Source organism: Micropterus salmoides, unplaced genomic scaffold (assembly GCF_014851395.1).
Source record: "Micropterus salmoides isolate LMB-PRFRI ecotype aquatic unplaced genomic scaffold, ASM1485139v1 Ms_hic_scaffold_15, whole genome shotgun sequence".
Lineage (NCBI taxonomy): Eukaryota > Metazoa > Chordata > Actinopteri > Centrarchiformes > Centrarchidae > Micropterus > Micropterus salmoides.
The window spans coordinates 6,740,392-6,761,744 of NW_024040596.1; the positions used below are offsets into that span (position 1 = coordinate 6,740,392).

General features: G+C 40.6%; 1 protein-coding gene across 3 annotated transcripts in view; it reads right to left on the reverse strand.

Moving 5' to 3' along the window:
• pard3bb (par-3 family cell polarity regulator beta b) overlaps positions 1-21,353 on the reverse strand; it is a 225,099-nt gene that overhangs the window by 9,888 nt on the left and 193,858 nt on the right. For all 3 annotated transcript variants that reach the window (XM_038720152.1, XM_038720151.1, XM_038720153.1), the window contains exon 23: positions 14,969-15,045. In XM_038720152.1, coding sequence (XP_038576080.1) covers positions 14,969-15,045 — 77 coding nt within the window. The remainder of the gene's footprint in view (positions 1-14,968; positions 15,046-21,353) is intronic.

Here is a 21,353-nt window from a genome sequence, read left to right on the forward strand (position 1 = left end):
AAATTGTTCCACAACTGCTGTCGTAATGTCATTTGTTGAGCCGTAGTGAAAATGGAGCTGCTGTGATATAATGTCCCTGGAGTTTAACTAAGTTAAACTTAGTTCCAACCTCCTAATGTGATACTTCATTATGGAGCTTTAATCACAGAGGCATCACAGTCCAACCAATGAGGCAATAAAAGCTTAAGTGAGAAATAATGAACGTCGGAGAAATATTTTCTCTTCTATCCAAGGAAGAGTAGGTATAAGAGAGGAAAGATGGTACCGGAATGAAAATGAAGCCTGCATCACATCTTTTGTTCCTTTTTTCCCGCAAATTACTTTTAATATTGATTTTGAACTGCTCAGTAAATTCCACTGCATTTAGTACATCAGCATACTGCACATTTTAGACCCAAGATATCTATGAAATTGATTTGTGAAAGCAAATCATCCTCAAAATCACCTGGTATTCAGAAAATGTTAAAGCACGGTTGATCACAGAATGAAATAAAACTAAAAAAGAAAAAAAAAAGGTTAAAATACATAAAATGGTGCCCTTGAGTTGTCTAATTTCCTTCTGTAATAACATTACATATTAAACATGAAAAGTTGGATTTTTCCCCCCACATATGTGGTATAATTATGAACTCTATAAATTAGATTTTTAAAACATGAAATGAGTTTCAAGGAAATGAGGTGTTGCTTATGAATATGCACATTCATCCTGCAAAGAGTTTTGTAATCCAATTACATTATCTGATCCTTAGGGGGATTCTGAGGTGTAATTATGAAGTTTATGTCATGTATTGTTCCTTACTGCTATGTTTACTACAATGTGCCTACATGAGAACACCATGTGTACCATGCACAATACAGGTGGCACAGAACAACACGTGCAAAAAATGAACATGCCGTCATATATCACCAAGATTATCAGGCATCAAGCAGACAGCAAAGGCCCTCAGCATGATTGGCAGTTGTCTTTGTTTAAGTCAAACCACACAAAGCTGCTGTGTGAGCACACTGCACAGGTACAGTATACGGCATGTGGAACTGTATTAGCTGTGAGTAGTGAAAAAACAAACTCCAAACCGAGCAGAGCTGAGCCATTAACAGTGACGCCTGAAGCAGCAGAGAGAGGTTTTTCAGTTTTATTAGGTGAAGCCCAATAAGACACTAAGCTGTTTTCCTACTTATGGTTAAGTGGTTACATACTGTGTGTCTGAGTGTATGTGTGTGTATGTCAGAGATGGTATTCTGTTGATTCAGCTGTCAATGTGGTTTGTGTTGGTGCTTGTTTGTGTGTGTGTGTATTAGACCCCTAAACCTCCCTCGACTCCTGACCCCCTGAAGTCACATGATACTCCATCAGTTCCCACCAAACACTTAGAAGATGGGGTCAAAGGCTACGGAAGGGTATTATCAGCCAGGATTAGGGGGCATACCAAATACATAGACATAACATTCAAACCCTCAATACCATTTGGTAAAGTTAACAACCATTTGGTTGAGGACTGGACCATTGAAAGCCCTGCGACTGCAGGAGAAGCAAACCTTACTTTTGTTGTTCATGGACATTGGGTTTAAAGATACAATATTTTGGTTCGTCAGGGTGATTTTACCCAGAAGTAAACAAAAGCAGCTGTAGCTAGCTAGCAAAGGCTAATGTTTCCCCTAAAATGTGTGTTGGTTGAAAACTCTGATATTTTAAATGATTCCAACTGATTTGTTTTAAAACAAACAGCCTGCAAAAGGGTCTTACGCACATGATGGCTGCGTACGTGATCGGGTTAGTGGGACACTGACAGCGTTGTCCGTGTATTACAGTGTTGAGCTAGTTAGCCCGAGTTTTATAACAAGGTTAAAGCCTTATATAAATAAGGAATGTGAGGGTTATTTGTTCTATCATAACCCTTGGATTGGAGGCTTATTACAGAAAAACATACCTGGATCAACACAGTGGTGAGACCTATGTTTACTGTTACTGTTTGTATTTTAACACGGTGTGCTTTACTTTAACATAAAAAACAATTTAAGGATGAGGACTAAGTGATGAGTTTGGCAAGTTTGGCAAGTTTGACTGGAGTTGCTGAAGTGTAAACATCCCCAAACCAATCAAGGAACCGAACAGAGCTGCTATTGTTAATGTGAACTCTGAACTCTACAGTGGCACTTTGGCTCTGACGCAGTTCATTTTCCAGTCCTAAACAGGTATTTTTCTGGTCAGCTAATGATGTGCCTGTTGCCTTTGGAAATACTGCTAGGTTTCTATTGTAGGTAGTAAGCTAGTTAGGGCATGTTGAGTTAAGGCATGCTTAAGTTTACAGCTTACATTTTCCAGTCCATTGTGGACCAATGTAGTATAGTGTGGACAAACCATTTCTTTGACAGGAAAGCTTTCTGCATTTAGCTGACGCTTTTATCCAAAGCGACTTACAATTGCTATACATGTCAGAGGTCACACGCCTCTGGAGCAACGAGGGGTTAAGTGTCTTGCTCAGGGACACAATGGTGGATGGGTCACAGTCGAGGATTGAACCCGGGTCTCTTACACCAAAGACATCCTATCCATTGCACCATCGCCACCCTCGCCTATTATAAAACAACTGTTAATATTTTGATTCAAATTATATAGCGGTTAAATAGTAATGGCTGTGAATAGAAATGAAATGAAAAGTAAATGATGAGTAGACATTCTTAGCTTGTCACACCTCACTTTGAATGAGTTGCTGTGGTGTAGTGACCTACGTCAACAGGAGGGCAGCTGAAATACAAACCTGAATACCAAGCACATCTGAGTCAAATTTTGTTGTTGGTTAGACAGTTTGAACGGGGGGTTAAGAGCATGCAAAATATAAAGATCAGACACTATTTCACTGGGGATTATTGACCTGACTCACTTTAGAATGAAGATGCAATCCCTCATTGGGCAAACCTGTGTTACAACGACAGGCCAAAAAGGAGTTTCCAGGCAAAGAGCAGACCACTAAAGAATACATTCTTAATCTGTATTCCTTGAAACGACCAAAGAGCAAAGAACAGAGAGAAGGCAGATGAATGTAAAGAGGATAAGAAGTTAGCGTAAACAGAAGACATAGAAGTTTGACCGCAGAGAGCTGAGCCAGAGGGGGGGAGACAAGGATAAGGAGAAGAAATGGAGAGAGTGAGAGACCTGGACTGTCTCTAAATAAGGAGATACAGGCTGGAAAAAGAAGGTTGTTCAAAAATCAGCTATAGCTAGGGAAGCCATTACGCTCAGAAGAAGTGACAAAAAAGATTCATGTAAAAAGAAGACAATTCGTAGTTTTCATGTGAAGTCACATTTCAAGGAAAACGCTCCCTTGGAGGGCAAAAAAATAGGTTATTTTCCGCTGCCTGCCAACCAGGAAGCAAGTGATACACTGTTACTTTGAGTTTGTCACTTTTGCGTTGCCAAAATGCTGGATGGCTGTTGTGCTTTCAGATGCTCTTATCGAGGAGGAGACAAGCCTGGGCTGTGTTAGGTGAGGGATTCCCCACAAGATAAACGTAAACATTACCGCAGTCGAGCGGTGGCAGGGACCTGGCGGTTTTTAACGGTAGAAATGCGGCAGCGGATGCTGTATATGGATGGAACACTTGCAATTTGTGTTTACATCTTTGTTTTTCTGAAGTTGAAAGGTGATCCAAATAAAATTTGACTGCTTTTGCGGCGTCTCTGCCGGGGAGTCGCAGTGTGAGCCGCTATGTTGGTCTGTTGTTTTGCCCTCCAGGTCACCGTGCATGTGAAACTATGAATAGGGGAAAAAGTTGAGGGGGGAAACAAGGAGAAGACAATAAGGTGGAGAAAAATTAAGAATTAAAAAAGCGGTGGTTTAGATTTGAGACCTGAAGAAAAAAGGAATGACAAATAAGACTTAAGAAGTAAGAGACTGAACATACCAGATGGATGTGTTGTGAAGCGGAGAAGAAAAACATGAAAGGAGCAGAAAATGATAAGGGAGGGACAGCAAAGGAAAGTAATGGGGGTGGTGGTGGAGAAGAAGAGAAGAAGAAAAAAGGCAGAGAAACAAGTGCTGCCCTCCAGAGAACTAGCATGCTGAAGGTCAGCATCTGCTGAGAATAATGGGCCCTACTTTAGAGGAACACACACAAACACACACACACACACACACACACACACACACACACACACACACACACAGCTTGTTCATACAGTTCACGTTTGAATGAAACTAAACACCTTTTAGGGGCTCCTATCTGTCTTTGTCAATAAAGTTCTGTCAAGTGTGATTAATCCACCTGGATATCGTGAATTACAAACTGACCAGTCCAGGAAACTAACATGATTACATTCCCCTGTGTATGTAAAGGTGTGTGCATACACATTTGAAAAGATGCCATGTGTGTATCAGGGTATGGATGTGTGTGACTGTGAATGTGTGAAGGCGCATAATACAAAGTACTTATTTTAAAGAAAACAGCTGAAGTGTAGCATGGAATGAGATGAAATGGATAAAAAGAGGATCGTGGAGACTAAATGAAAGAGTATGGTAAGTACTTAAAGTGAAGTATGAGAAAAGCCACATTGAGAAGGAGAAACAGGAGGAGAGTGAATCAAATTAGAGCTCAAAAATAAATAAAAATGTCAGAGAATAAAAGGAGAAACAGTACTGAAAGAAAAAGAAAATGACATGGGAGAAGGACAGGGGAGAAACCCATCAGAGGGAAGTGAGAGTAACTGAGGGATGAGGGCCTTCCAGATGGTAGGAGACTGTTGCCTCGGAAACACAGAGAGGGCAGAACAATGGGGATTTAGAGTGGCGTTTCACATCCCATCATAATACGGCCCTGCCATTTGGAAACTGAGCGATGAAGCAACAGCCAACAAATCGCAGAGACCGACAATTTAGTGCAGGCAGCTCCTCAAAAAATACATTCTGATCAACATGTCTGATCAAATGAGATATGAGCCGACAGATGAAGAAACTAAGAGACACGTTCTGTGCTACTAGGTCACGGGGCTGAATGCCCTTCAAAACCATTGTTCATGTCATTGCAACTCATCTTCCACTGCATTCACTCTCTCACCTTGCCTGTTACACACCAACCTTAATGAAGTGTGCACAAAAAGCATCTTGAAGCCCTATGACATGTAATTAACTATATTAACCCTTAGACAAACAGGTTTGTTACAAATAGGAGCCCTATTATTGTGTGAGCAGCCAAAGAACATACAAACCAAGGGAAAGGAAATGTGTCTACTGTCTTAAATACAGGTGTGAAGAAATTAGATAATCTTGCCATTTCTTTGAATAATTATTTTCTTATTTGAATAATTTCATAAAGGAAAGCAATTCATTTATAAGGTGGCACATATAGCAGTTATAAAATTTAAAATGTGTGTACAGATCTTAATAAGAAAAGAAAAAGGGACTATTTTCATATTTCAATATTACGAATTATGAAAAACTCACAAGAATGAAGAAAATCTAAATGTCTGAGCAGCTCTACAAGATATGGTATAATTACGTCAATGTTGAAATTATTAGAAAATAAATCACTTTTGACTGTTCTGAAATGTACCTCTACAAACTACTAGGGGTGTGACGATGCACTCACAAGACGGTACGTGATACTGGGTCCACAAGAACGAGACAATGTTTTAACGCTACTTTTAAGAAATCTTCAATGATGAAATGTGTGACTGGAAAAATAGTTGACTGAAAGCCATTAAATGTTGCTTACACATTGTTCGTATCTTGTCAGTTGTCGTTCACCGTTTTCACCAGGTAACCAAAATGCTGCCACACAAATAATTTTAAAGTGGTGGGGGCATGCTCTATGTTGAGTTCACCCTTACACTCCGATATGCTAATATTGGGAGACAGCTTTTCACCTCAAAGAGAAATATTGCCACATTTTAATATCACACCTCTACAAACTACATATGTTCATAAGCTCTAATATTAGAGGAAATTAAACTCTAGAAAACTGTAACATCAAATGGTGCAACCCAAGTTGCCAGCCATGTCTACTTTTAGATATTTGAATGCTCTAAACCAGAAAAAAGACAGATTGTTCATATTGGCAGTGAATTGTAAGCATGTGAATGGGCCTTGTCCATCGGTTATAGCTATTCAAACTAAAGATGACATTAAGTTATGGCAGTATCATATATATCCACTTATAGGCAGTATAGTGGTTGACTTCCTTAAACATTATGAAATCCATTACAGATAATATCATATCCCGTTCAAATACCCCCCCGTGTTTCACATCTTGAGCCAATAAAGTTCCCCCTCAGCAAGATGTAATAGTTTCAAGCTGGGGACATTTTTCTGTGTGCATGACCACAGGATACAAATTGCTGACAAAGTTACGATCCCTAAATAGCGACTAATTTGGTACATGAAGAGGACTTCTAAAATACTAACAAGGAGATGGGAATTTGTAAAAAAACAAACAAAACATGGACACGCACAGGTATGGTTATGGATTTACAGGAACTTAGGAAAGGCACACACACCTGTGCACAAACAACTGCTTAACTTATTGCGGCTCTGCAATGAATGAAATGGGTTAAATTGCTGTTTCACTGAAAGAAAGCATATTTGCAACTTGAGCGGTGAATGTAGGACCATGGAGCTGAAGGTAAATGTGTACATCCATTCCCTAACATGCCTCACTGTTCAATTGTAATGTCAAACTCCTGCCTGTTGCAGTAATATGAGCTGCTTCCTGTTTCAACACATTCATAAATCATCTTAACAATTTATGGTGCATTCCATTTGGTAGCGATGAATTTGATACGAGCTAAATTTTTGCACACACTCATCACGTTGCCTTTCATAGCTTATGTAATCGGGATAAAGAACATTAAGTGCATGCAGAAACACATTTAATTATCATTTAACTATCCAACTTTTGAGTATTTCTGGGTGAAGAAAAGAAGTATGTAGCAGCACTGGGACGGCAGATGGTCATTAGGCTGCTGCCAGATGTTACCATTTCACAGCTGCAACTGTTGAAAAGTCTGAAGCTCAGTCCATCTTCTTGTTCTTCAGACAGACATAAATAATAATGTAACATTCCTTGATGCATTTCCCAAATTGTGGGTGATTAGTTAACTGCCGTAAAATATATGCAGACCACAGTCAGCCCTTAAAAAAGACCAATTCAAAACAGGCAATGAAGATGTGTACAAACCTTCAAATGAGTACAGAGTGAGGATAAGCTTCACCTGGGTGTGTTATTCTGCCACGATGTAAAATGTGTACGTGCGCAGCAAAGCTACTTCACTCCACATGGGCACGGTATCACTTATCACCAGTTCAACTCCAGCATATCCAAAAAAACCTGTTGAACATTCACTGGCTGGGCCCTGAAAGAGAGATTTCCTCCCTCACCCTGGGGTCCAGACATATGAAAGCACATCATACTCTCTTGTCATGTGGGGACCTACTGGTTCTGCAACACATTATGGGTTGTAAACCCAACGTTTTAGAGTCCATGATCAAGATCAAAGCTGTAACCTCTGAGAATTCTTTAAAGTGGCAACCGGTGAACACATCAGAAACACTAGAAGCACAAGACAGTCCAGAGAAAAAAAGTGTTCGGGGAGGGGGGTCTATGAGAAGCAGGGTCTTTCTATATGACTAACAAACAGGCAGAGTCTCGATGAGTCCAGAGACGCACAGAAAACCAACTGGACAATGGGGTGGATTGTGCAGCAGTTGTAAAGTGGTCTGGGAAACTCTCAGGCCTGATTGGGAGGTCTTCTCAAGAGAGATTGAGGGACAGAAAGAGAAGCGAGAGACATTCCCATTTCATTTCCCTCCTCAGCAATTCAACAATGTCCTTTTCACCCCAAGTTCAGAGAGAATGAGAATTAGAAGAGGAGGGGCTGAAAGAGGGAAATATGCAAAGAGCAATGGCAGGGAAATAAATTAAGAAACGCAACTAAAAGAGACACACAGAGACAGAGAGCAAGGCACAGAATACAACATCTGCTTTCTAATGACTAATCATCAAATTATCATTATAATGAGGAAGTGACAGCCTTCCCAGAAACCTGAACAGCTATTATGATCAGTTCTTTTAATCTAATAAAAGTAATAACAAGGACAAATGGGAAAGGGTGTTTGGCTAATCCAATTGGGTCAAGGCTACGTCTCCAATAACTGATTGCTGTTATCAACAGAAATCCTTGGAGAGCAAAATTATGTTTTTAATCAAAGTTGACTTAGTACAGTCCTACTTGCACTGAAACTCACATGCATAGGACTGACTGCCTCGGCCATCATAAGAAATATGGGCTAATGGAAGAAAGCAGTGCCACCAAACAGAATAAAACACAGCTTTAGTTTATGGATTATTAGAGTATAGCACTCCCATGCAAACCAATCGTCATTATTTGTCATTATGGTAGGTAATGCCTTCCAATTTCAAGGTTATAAAGGTTTTTTTATTTATTTCTTGATGATGATATGATGACAATGATGATAATGATGATATCATTTGGGTCAATATTCCGGTCACAATCTAAAATTGTTAACAGTAGAGATGAGTCTGGTGTGTCTGTCAATTTCTGACTATATTTAGTTTTTCCTTAGTTTTGTCTTTTTTTATATGAATAATAATACAGGAGTCAACAGGCAAGTCTACTATTAGGGAGAGAGAGAGAGAGAGAGAGAGAGAGAGAGAGAGAGAGAGAGAGAGAGAGAAAATGTGTAAATGGGGCAGTAATGTTGCACACATGGTAGGGGCGCAACCTGCTAATGCTGATGATACACACTCTCTGATAGCCATCAACCGACCTCAGAATGACCGAAACTCACTCGCTCACGCACACACACACAGGTGCATATACACTCATACACATAATACGCATGTATGCATACAAATCACTGAAGTTGTTTCAAACTGATTCATGCATTCATTTATGCTCAAACATAAACACAAACTCGGTAAGTGGTCTAAGACCATTTAACTGGCAACTTTTCAGGTTTGATTCCAGCCAGGAATGTTTGCTGAAGGACATACACCTCTCTCTCTTTCTCTCTGTCTCTCGGCAACCTTAACTATTGCATAAAATGAAAACATGCAGCTTTATTATATGCCTGCTCTTCAAGCACACAAATGTAAATTCAAAATCTTTAGTAATTCATGATAAAAGTTGTGTAATGGAGTGATTATGAAGAAGAAAATAATTAAGGATTACCACGTGATTACCAAAGTAATAACCAAGTAATAACTTTGTATTAACAATGAGTATCTCTGGGAAATATGAGGCTATTCATATAACAGCGTAATAAGGGCCACATACAAACAACAATGAAGGTGTTTCACAATCAGTGAAACACCTTCAAAGTCACATGAAAATGCTTGGAAGTTGAAAATAATTACCATATTATAAAGTTGAAATTAGGGATGGCACCGATCCGATATGGGATATCGGTCCACTGGTGACGCAAATAGCTGGATCGGTTTTCGCTGACAATGGGCTGATCTATGGGCCGATCTGTTCACTTCAATTATGCACATACTACAAATGCAACAACAGTGTGTTGGTAGACTGGAACATTTTACTAGGAGAGCTAAAGTAGCATTTTTGGAATCTTCAGCAAGCAAGCTATGTTAAGAAGAGAAAAGTATAATAGCTCGCTTGTTATTGACAGTAAGGATATCATGGAAGACGGAGCAAGCGACCAGACGAGAGTAACTATCAGACTGGCTTTTACTTGTTGCCGTGAGCAGAAAGCTAAAAGGACGCAGGACAGATGGCGAGCTGGCCTTCTTCCTGTTGGACTGGTAAGTAATAACTTATTAGCTGGCTTGCTGTGTCTTGTGTTGCGCTTGCTTGATGTTTGCCTGTGTCGAGCCAAAGAGGTTTCACAGACGGAGGTTTAGCTGCTAGCTATAAACCTGAGTTGATGTTAGCAAATGTAACATTACTAACGTTAGATAACACACTCGGACGTCGGAAATGTCATTTTAAGTGCTCCTGTGTTGGTTGCTGTCTAGCTTTGTTGGCCACCCATGTTTCAAACAACATTTTCCTTTCTTTGTACACAGACCCACTAATCAGTACTATTGCTTTGCCTTGTGTTGTGGCTGTGTTAGCAAACACTACTTTTTGATGCAGAGTGAGCATAACAAATGCACGTGTGCAGCTGTCCCGTTTCATGACAGCGGTGAATTACAGTATGATCAGCACCTAATCTTGCATAATGTTGCCTTACACATGATGAATGACTCCCAGGCTCTTCTACACAGTGAGGAACACAGCAGTGTTTCCCCACAGAACCACAATGTTCGCGTCTTGTAACGTAAGAGGTAGCGTCTCTTTCTGTCTTTCTCTGCAAAATGCTAAAATGCGTCGCCAAATACACCCATGTAGCCAGGTAAAATCTATGTGTGGGAAACTCTGCACAGCTTATTAATTTTACCCAGGTATCAGATCATACTCTGTATCGGCCACTATCCAAAGCCCAGGAACTGGTATCGGTATCGGATATGAAAAAGTGGTATGGAGCCATCCCTAGTTGAAATTCATCCCCTTTAGTACTTATGTCCCAAACATAAGTACTATTACAGTCTGTACCAAAGCTAACTGAAAAGTAAATCACTGTAAGGTGATCACTACGGTTGGCGGCAAAGGTAATGTTATCGTAGAGTTGACAGGAAGTAAACACATCTTAAAACAGATACGTCACACAACATAGTGCAAGTAAAGAATATTACCATGAAATTAAATAAAAACAGGTAGTTCAGCATTTTACAGCCCCGACTCATCGTTATTACACAGAAAGTGCTTCCAGGATACCTCTTTAACATGAAATTAATTTGAAACAAGTAGCTTAGCATTTTGTATTACTACACTGATATAACCATTTTATTGTTAGAGGGTTAACATACTGTTTCCAAAATATTACTATAATATTACTAAATAGTTTTGCTTGCTGCAATCTTTAAATTTGTTTCCCCATTATCTCTCTTTGTTTTTGGACCCTGTTCAATAAATTTTAGTTTAAAGTTTCCCAGATATACCTATTGTTAATACCTAGCTATTGAGTGGATATTCATTTTGTAATTACATGGCATTAAAAAATGTTTCCCTCTTTATTATCAAACAATTAGCAGGCTGTGACTGTGGTACAGGGACACATGCTCTCAACAGGGGTCCTTTGTTTCAGTATAATACCACCAGAGAGAAAGTGAGATGTAGGGGGAGAAGTATAGGAAAATGGTGAAATATAGACAGAAGGTTGGACATGGAGGATGGGGGGTGAAGAGGATGGAGAGGTAATTTCAAGAAAATGGTAGTGAGAGGGGACCTTGGGGGGTTTGAAGTGAAAGGACATGCGCTTTTGTGTCCTCCCCTCTTTCCTTTTCTGTTGTTGATGTTCTCAATGTTCCTTTCCCATGAAAACCTACATCTCTCAGCTCTTAAGAAGAAGAAAAATGCTGTAAAAGTGTAAGAGTGTTAAGAATGCTACTTTCTGAATTTAGAGCACAGGTTATAGTACTGAATGTATGAGCAAGTGAAGCACTGAGTGTTCCAGTGGGTTACAACTTGCTCATGGACTGAAACTACCTCAAGGAAAATGCTGGAATAAATAACACATGCAGTAAAATTTACCATTAGTTAACATCAAACTTCATTTTTTCTGTCAGACTATTTTACATACACATTGATTCTGTTTCAGCATCTATAAAAGTCTAAAAGTTTGTGTCATATAATGGATGTGACGCTTAAAAATCAAATTACTCTGGCCATAAATGACTTGCAAGTGCACGTGCATCTTTTCCTGAATAATTACCAAAACACAGAATAGTTTTATGGAGCAGCAAAATATAAGACACGCCCTCAACAGACTGCTCTATTTCATGCAGTGACATTTGCTGACAGTTTGTTAGGTAGTGTTTGTGCTTTAGGCAGGGAAACATCATCCACTGCTGGGTCATGTTTTAATTTTAGAGCCACACGCACACGCGCACACACAACTTACCCAGTGCTCCAGTTAACTGACTTTGAGTCAAACATACTGTACCTGGCTATGCAACCCTACAGTTATTTCTGGACTCACTTTGACTAATATAAACACACACTCACATATAAGCACATACACAAACGCGGCCCCTCCCACACATGCATGCCGGTATACAGGCATGCAGAGACTAGATACACACAACCTGCAAGCTATTTCTGAGCCAGTGGCAAAATAATATGTTTTGATAAGGTCAGCCTGGATGTGGTTTCCAAACACGAGCTCTTTCTCTGACTCTCTACATGCTGAAATATCTCTTGAGTTAATTGACAGCTGGGGAGGCAGTATAGACAGAGATGCAGAGCGTAGGGAGAAAGAAAATTAAGACAGAAAGAGATTAGATTCTGGGAAATATTTCTGGATTAATCTACCTATTTAGTAACGGCTTTTTGGCCTTCAGATCGGTGTGTTCATTGTGGAAACCTTGACTCACTTCAAATATGAGAGGCTGTTATACACAGAAGTGCAATGTTCACATAGTATTTGGTTTCAGCCACCACATTATGCAACACATGGCTTTACATACAGGTATCGAAAAGGCTGTTTATCTCGTGCACCGGGGGAAAGCAGTTCTCTAGAGGTCAGCCCATTATCCAGCCATTTTTATGTTCGTGTAAAAAGTCTATCTTCAGGTTCAAATCTGCTGCTTTAGAAATCAGAGGTATTTAAAGTATTACTTGAAAAAAAAAAAACACCCCATGTTCACTTCAGCTGTGTAGAAAATGTTTCAGAACTGTTACCAGGCCGTAAGCAGGCAGATTGTCAGTGACTTTTACGGAAAAGTGACTCGGAGGGTCATTTTCAAACACGAGGCGTACATGTAAAATTGGCACCGCGTTTTCGGATTACAGTGCATGTCTGAAAGTGGAAACAGAGACAGGGTGTACTGTATGTGAGTGTGTGTGTGTGTCCAATTTCCCAAGGCTTTTCAGATACCACAGCCAGACCTCAAAACTATCATCACTGTTCTCGCTCCCATCTGCCAAAGTCATCACCCACACACAGACACTCTCTCTCTCATGCGCACACATACACGTGCACACACACACACACACACACACTCAAAAGAGGTGTGAAATAGCCATCCCTCACTATTTTAACAGGGGTGGGAACCTGGCTATAAACTTTCTAACGTCCTAAACTTCTGTATGTCATTCCACTCACTGACTTCCTCTCGCTCTCTCTCTCTCTCTCACACACACACACAAACAAACATTTGTTGTTGGCTTGTTAGTCTGCTGAGGTGTTGGTTCTTAGAAGCAAAATAAAATGAGGTGAGAAGAAGCTAGTAACAACTACTCTGAGTTTTCACTGTTTTAAACCTTACACTTCTATTTTCACTTAAATACGTTTTATTTAGATGCAGTAAGAGTTCACAGTACGGTGATATCAGCCATGTTAAAGGGCTTTACTTAAGTACATTAACACAGTACTATTCATCTTTGGACAATGATGGGAAAAAATAAGAAAATAAGGGACTGTGGAGGAGAGTGAGAAATATACAGGAAAAGAAAAAATGAGATGTGAAGATAGTGAAAGAGTGCAGAAAGAGAAGATAATTAACGTTGAGGCCTCTGAGAGTGGAAAGGTTGCAAATGAAAAATGAGATGCTGAAAGAGTGACTGGTGATGGTTGGAGAATATAGTATGTCTTCAACTGTGCATCACGTTGAGACTATCACGTGTAAATGGTTAGGGAACAGCTGTGGTTTCATACATGCTCCGACTACGGCCGTTCTGGACCTGAATATTTATCTGATTACATCAGAAAACACATCATGAGAAATAAATGGAAAGAATCCTTTAATAATTGATTAGTATACTCTAGGATACTCGGGGAGCTGTTATTGTTCTTATGTTGGCTAATGTTGGTGATATTTCATGCTGTCCATGGAGGAAAATGACTAAATGTACCGGGCATTAGGCTAACACATAGATACTGGAGTGGTTCAGTTCCCTGCTTGACTGTCAAGTCTGACCAGAGCTGTCTCTCCTGTGTCCTCTACTCACCTGCCTCCTGTCTGACTCAAAAACACTCATCTATAGTGTATGTGAAAATAAAAATAAAACAAAATTAAAAACAACAGCTCAATCAATGGTGATATGATATACGCAGCATAAAGTGCACCTTGCAAGTTATTTTGACAATTTGCTCAACATTGACCAAACAATCTTTATCTCTTAAATCTCTGAAATGACATGATGTAAATAAGAAGGTTCGGTGTTATTGTTATATTCCCACCAAGAAGTTTAATTGTTGCCATCTATAACTTCAAAATCCTGTAAAAGTTGTCCTGTGAAGGATGCAAACACATGCACTAACAACATGCAATTCAGTGAGGAGCCACTGAAAATGAGATGTGTCTTAGTGAGCTCGGCTCATGTTGCTGATTTGAAAAGCATAAAACAAGCTGTGCAAACCATCACGAGTTCCTTATCTTGTACTCATGTATATGAGATTTCTGGTAGAGTGGCGTTCTTGAAATTCAGTTGCAATTTTTTTCTAAAGCCATCCAAACACTGTTAACAAAAAATAAATATTTTAATATTTGCTCGCTTTCTAGTTCAGTACACCATCCAGACAGCACTGTGTGAAAGATGAGATTTGAAGTCAGAGGTTAAAAATAAAAACACCAGAGAATCCACTCATGACAGCTTTGAAAAAGTACTGATTGTGCATAAGCCAAAGTAAGTTTTTGTGGGGGAGCAGCTCTAGGGAGTCAGGGGTCAGTTTTCAACCTTGTGTGTGTTCCTCAGGGAGGGGATAAGGTGAGTTCCTGGCTGAGACTGAGGCCTTCAGAGACGCTCAGAAAGACTTGCAGACTACACAGATGTAATTAGAGGCTTCAAAGAGAAAAGAAGAGACGAGAAGAGAATAGAGCAGAACAGTGATACGTGCTGTAAAACATTTACTTTGTGGACCTCCTCATAAAGGTGAGTGAGAAGAAGCAGTACCTTGGTAAGGAGGCATACTGACGTTCCACTTCTTCGTAACGTGGTGCCAGCCGATGATCTGCACCTCTGCCTGGCATCTAGTAAAGAGAGACAATTGTTTAGCTTGTGGGTGTTTGAAAGGTTTGAAATATTCAAGTAAAGTTGCTCCGTGCAGCAACTAGCCTGTACTAATAAACAGTAAAAAACAGAGTAAGCAAGTGCAGTGCGCACCCATCAGCCCCTTGCTTTTCTTGCATGTGTGTCTGCGAGTGTGTGTTTTTGTGATACAGGGGTAATTTAGGATTGACAAAGGCTAGTTATTAGGGATTAAGAGATAGAGTTTCGGTCTTCTGAAGGGTTTTTTTTAGGGGGCGAACATGGTCTCCATCCAAGATTAGGTTACTTCAAAACAGGATGGAGTCGTCTCGCTCATACACACACACACACACACACACACACACACACACACACACACACACACACACACACAAACAGAGTCAGGTCTCATCTCCATCTTGAGGAAAAAAAAAGATTAAGTCAAGCTGCTGACAGTTCAATCTTTCCTACTTCCTCTCTTACTCTTCATCTCACTGGTTCAGTCTCTCACCCTCACATCTTGTTTACTCTTCTTTCACTTATTCCCGTTCCTCTCTTTCACACACACACACACACACACACACACACACACACACACACACACACACAGTCGCTCTCTCAGAGATTACCCCGGCCTTTTCAGTAGAGAGATTCCAGCTGCTGCGGCGCTCCTTAAAGAAGCCGACTAAACCCTACACGTCAACAAGCTCCATTAACACACACACACACACACACACACACACACACACACACACACACACAGACACACGCTGAATATTGTAAATGAGACTCATTTTAACATAACGTGGGGTGAGAGAGTGAGATATGATTCAGGTGATTGGGTGTTGTGACTTTGCATACATGCTGAACTCCAACAATAAAAATTATACTTACGCAGTATGCAGCATGACATAGTCCCTGCAGGCTCTGTGTAATGCTGAGTCTCTTAAAATAGTCCATCAAATGTAGTCTATCACACCTTTGCCACAGTAAAATGGTGTTTTTGTTGATAATAGACATTTCCAGCGGATACAGCTGCATAACACATGACTATTTCTTCAAGTACACTGTTGTACCTTCGACAGGACATTACTGTATGTCATCTGCACATTTTGGAGCAATAATGTCCTGTAAAAGTAGAGTGTGTACACCATTTTCCCACATAGTGGTGGAAAGAGTGCCATTAAAATCAAAAGAACCTAATGTAAAGAGGGTGAAGTATGTGTCTGTGTGTGTCCCAAGTGGTGAAGACAAAAGGTTGAAGGTTTTATAGAAAACAAGGTTCTTGTTCTCTCCTCAACTCAAGCTAATATTTTCAACACAAAGGGTGCTGAAAATTATTACAGACCACAACCTTTTCTTCTCTCTCTGCCTCTCCTCCTCTCTTTGCATTCCAGGGAATGATGCCAGGAGGCATATAAAATAGATTTGGTGGTCCTGCTTTCTTTTCAACACCTGTCTTTATAGCTTCAATATCTCAGGTAGAGAGACAGTAGGATATTAGGAGGGAATAGAGTGGTGGAGCGAAAGAATGAAAAGGCATTCGATGGAGAAGAAAGGAGGAAAGAGAGCTAGAGTGAATGAGAAGTAAATGGGTTAGAGAGAGCGGGTGAGAGAGATATAGAGGGGGAGTGGGGATATTATGAAGCCATTGAGGAGAGGCAGGAAGGGGAAAAAGGGATGAGAGGTGAATTATAAAACAAGGGAATGAATGGGGTGAAGACGGGGACGACAGTGGGGAGGTGAAAGGGACATGAAAGAGACGATTTAAACAAGATGTTAAAAGAGAGAATGAGAGACAGTGAGAGGGGTGAAAGATGGGGAGGGGGGGGACTGCAACATCCAGAGGAGACTGAGAGTTGAGAGAGATGAGTTAAGGGGGTGAAGAAAAAACAAAGAGGCATGAAAGGAGGAGACAAGAGAAAATAAATGAAAGAGGGAGGCAGGTGTCAGAGAGATGGAGGAAGGAAAGCCGCTGAAAGACAATAAAATTTGATAGAACTGTCATCAATAGACGAGGCTGGCTGTTATTCTATATTTTTCTTATTATCAACAAAGCTCATGAAAAGACCAAAACCAACTTAGTCTGCCTTTTAGTACTTTCTTACCGTGGCTCTCAGGCAAAGCCCATTGGTTCCTATGAAGACATATGTCTTTAAAAACAGGTCACAAATGTATGGTTTCATTTTTTTTGAAGGCTCAGTAATTTTGTGAAACAGCTCGGCACAGTACTTTTTAGCAAGCATTATTCAAACAGGAGCAAATGGGGAATTTGTTGGGGAATATTTTTGGCTACGGATTAATATACATTTAATGCACTAGTGAGATTTTATAGTGGCGGCATCTGGCATTGATTTAAAATAAACTACAGTGCCAGTGTCCCCAGTGCAAGCGCTGTGGCTCATTTATGTGTTTTCAATCTGTTTTGAACAACAATGGAGGTCTACGTCACAGAGGGAATAAGATATTTCGAGCTTTGGCTGCACAGGCAATACTTGTAAGTAGGATCAATTTACTGTTGGTTTTGGTCTTTTCATGGGATTTGTTAGCAACAAAGAAAAATATTGCTAGCTTTGTGATAAAAAAGGCTGCAGACCCCGAGCCTAAAAGGTGCCCTAGTTCAGACAGACAGAGTGAGTATGTGGCTTGGTGCTCTTCTGCTCAAGTGTGCATGTCTTTGTGTGTTTCCATACACATGGATTAAGGGCAGATTACTGTGTGATGCCACAGACTGAGTAAACACAAACAGATGAGTGTGTAATGAGTGTGGATGTGTGTATATGAAGTGAGGAAGTGTATAGAAACCAAACAAATATCTGACCACACACAAACACATTTGTATGTAGTGAGGGTGTTGGAAGAATGGCACATACTTGAAGTTTATTCACTACAAATTAGCTTGTTCATGAAGAACACTTTCTGCTTTTTAAGTAACATTTAATTGTGTGTATACCTCTTTGTCTGTGTGTGTGTGATACAGCTTTAATACCGTTCTGCTTATCGAAGCAGCAAAATCTGTTTGTAATAAATACAAGAACTGGACAGTTTTTGATTCACATGAAGGGATGCGCAGCACACAAAGCAGAAAGCAATAAGCACCTCAGACAAATAATGAATTTATGTAAAACTACCGTTTTGTTAGACAGATGAACACCAGAAAATTGTGTTCAAATACAACGACAAAGTTAATCCAGCTACTTTTTATGTACATTCTTTGAAAAAGATTTTTTGTAAAGGTAACAAAATGCATAAGGCTCTACTGAAAAATAGAGATTCAATTCAGAGTGCAATTCAAACGGGATCACTGTCTACCGTGCATATTCTTTCCGAAGTAAGGTCACATAGAGGTCCACCGGCAGGGGAGGGACTTAGGCTCTCTATAAATTGACAATCCCCAAATACTACTCAGCCGCAGCTGAAAGATCCCCTGGTTTGTTTGTAACCAGGACAATATTGCCTGTATTAGCCTGTATGTAGCTATTTGTGCAAGAGTGTGTGCGTGAGAGAGAGACAGACAGATATGATGTTAGATAGTTGTCTGTCAGCATTCACAACTGTCACAGGAGTATAGTGAAGGGAAAACACTATGACAGCTAAGCTTGCGTCGGACATACTATACACACCGGCTTTGTCCCCCCCCCCCCCCCCCCCACCACACGCACAGTTACACGCAACAACATGTGCACACAATCCATCTTCACCACACATAAAGAAGACATGCAGAGACTTTCTCTTTCAAGTGCAGCTACTGTACGCATACTCACGCACGCAGCCAAACAAACACCCATCTCTCTCTCTCCAGGCGCACACACAAACACACACATTTAAACACACTCCCTCTCGCTCACACAAATGGCTATGGCAGTAGTGTAGCGCGCTGGTTGGGGTAATGGTCTAGTGAAAAACCATTTCACGGCATAGCGAGCAGAGGAGAGTAGAGCACGGAAATCAAGCAGAAGAGACTGATACTGAAGGGAGAGGGAGCGCGCGCACACACACACACACACACACACACACACACACACAGGGAAAGGGAAACACACACTTCCAAACACACACTTCTGCAGGCACACACACTGTAAGAAGAGCTCATCGCTCTCCTTTCAACAGACCCTTCAATTTACCCATAAAACACACACCACCCCATCATTTCAGCACTGACACACACACACACACACACACACACACACACACACACACACACACACAAAAGCTGAAACGTCCCATCCTTTTCACTCGAGCCGTTTCAAGGATTTCAAAGGGATTTAGATCGACGTGGAGTATTTGGTAGAGGCATACTGCTTCAATAAGACTACTTAGCCCAAATGTGAAGTGTCTCTCTTTCTGGCATTTCTCTCTTCAATTGTGTTTGTGCTCTCCTTCATCACTCCATCATCTCTTCACCCCCCCCCACCCCCTCTTCCTCATCCTCTCCATGTCCACACCTCATCTTTTCCCTTCAATAACCATCTCTCCTTAAGTGAAATAAAAGGTTCCTCCGAGTACGCTTAAATCCCTCTCCCTCACCTTCACTCTTACTTAACATCTCCTATATCCTTCATGCTGTTGTCTTGTACTCCACCTAGCTGTCTACTTTCCATGCATCCATCTATCACTTACCCCTATATTTACAACTCTCTCTCAGTGCTCCCTTCCCATTTACCTCCATCCCATCCGCCTTTGTCTTCCACTATCCCCTGCCTTCCTAAAAATCAATGATAGGGAGAGGATCAGTATAGTCGCCTCTGTTCCCCTCAGTGCGCTACTCCTTCCTAAACCCCCTCCTGTTCTTCCTCTTTTCTTCTGTAGAACTGATAGTGAGGGGGAGGGTTCCCTCTTTAACAATACCCTACCTTCCTCCTCCTTCCTTTCTTTTACTCTCCGTCCATCTGTCTTTCTCTCACTCCCAATGTCCTTTTCTCCTTTCGTAAATCAATAGAAAAGGATTTTGCTCCCTTTCTGTCATCCCTCCATCATGCCCCCCTCTCTGCCTCCCACCCATGTAGGAATCGATGAATAAGGGAAGGCTGGTTCTAATCCGTATCAGTCATATCGTTCTGCTCAGCCAGCACTTTGGGCTGACTCAATTAAAACACAGCTCTGAAGAGACTGCAATTTCTGTGTGTGTGTGTGTGTCACACTGTATCTGCTGCCGGTGCCTGTGTGACCTAATGCCTGTGCATGTTAGTGTGTGTAGCCAGGCAAAGCTGAAGACAGGTGTGTTTGGAGGAGTGCCACCTGAAGATCTCAAGATCTTCTCTCTGATCAAAATTAAAACAGAGCAAACCATGATGAAGATTAGAGTCCTGTCTTCCTGTCATAGCTCACACGTGGGCCAGGCATCGGGCCTGTATTAGGCTCCTCCTTTATATGTTTTAGACATCCATCAATTAAAAGAAACTAGAAGAAGCTGGAGTTAAACAAACATAGAAAGACGATTTATAACCTATCACACACCCACTGCTTTCACACCGTTTTCCGGGAGTCAGATTTGATCCACCTCTGAACATCGGTAGGAACAGAGACGAAAGATGTCTCTGTGAAAATCCACAGCTTGCATGCCAGTGTTGCACGTAGCGGTCCTTGTCTATGCTGTTTGTTTACGGAAAGCCAGATTTATATGTGAAAGCACACATGGTTGTGGGATAATGGCAAACGTTTGTTCAGTATGAGACAAGTACTAGTTTAGTATGAGTTTTATATCTATGGATTTTAGAAAGTATCAGTTTTTGATTTGAGAGGCTAAATTGATCATTAATACACTGTCGGCCGCTGGCAGGTTGGTTGTCACTTTAAAAAAACAAAAACATTAATTTAAACAAAAAAAAAAATACTCCAAACATTTTTCTAAATTAACTTAATGAAAATATGAAACAAAATATAACCACTTTGCCATTAAAAACAAAACCATACTGTTCAATTGGGTGCATCAGTAACCTGTGTTATGGGGAGGAGAAAAACACATCGTTACAGGGACACTCTGCAGGTGGTCCGTGTTCGAGCTGTCGGCGCAAGACTCCGGCAAGATGAGAGGAGGTGGACTCTGTGTTTTACATCAATGATGCTTGGTACTCAAACGCAGTCCGGAAGGACTTTCCCAAATGTCAGACTGTTTATTGTGAAGATGAAACCTCATGATCATCTGGTTGCTATTGTTCACATTCACCCCAGATGCAAATTTAAAAAATGCACTGCGTAATGTTCTTGGTGTATATGTGTCTGTATATATGTATATAAATAACTGTATATATTGTTTTATTTTATATGTTACCATATTTTAATGTACACTTAATTATATGTTGTGTGTGTT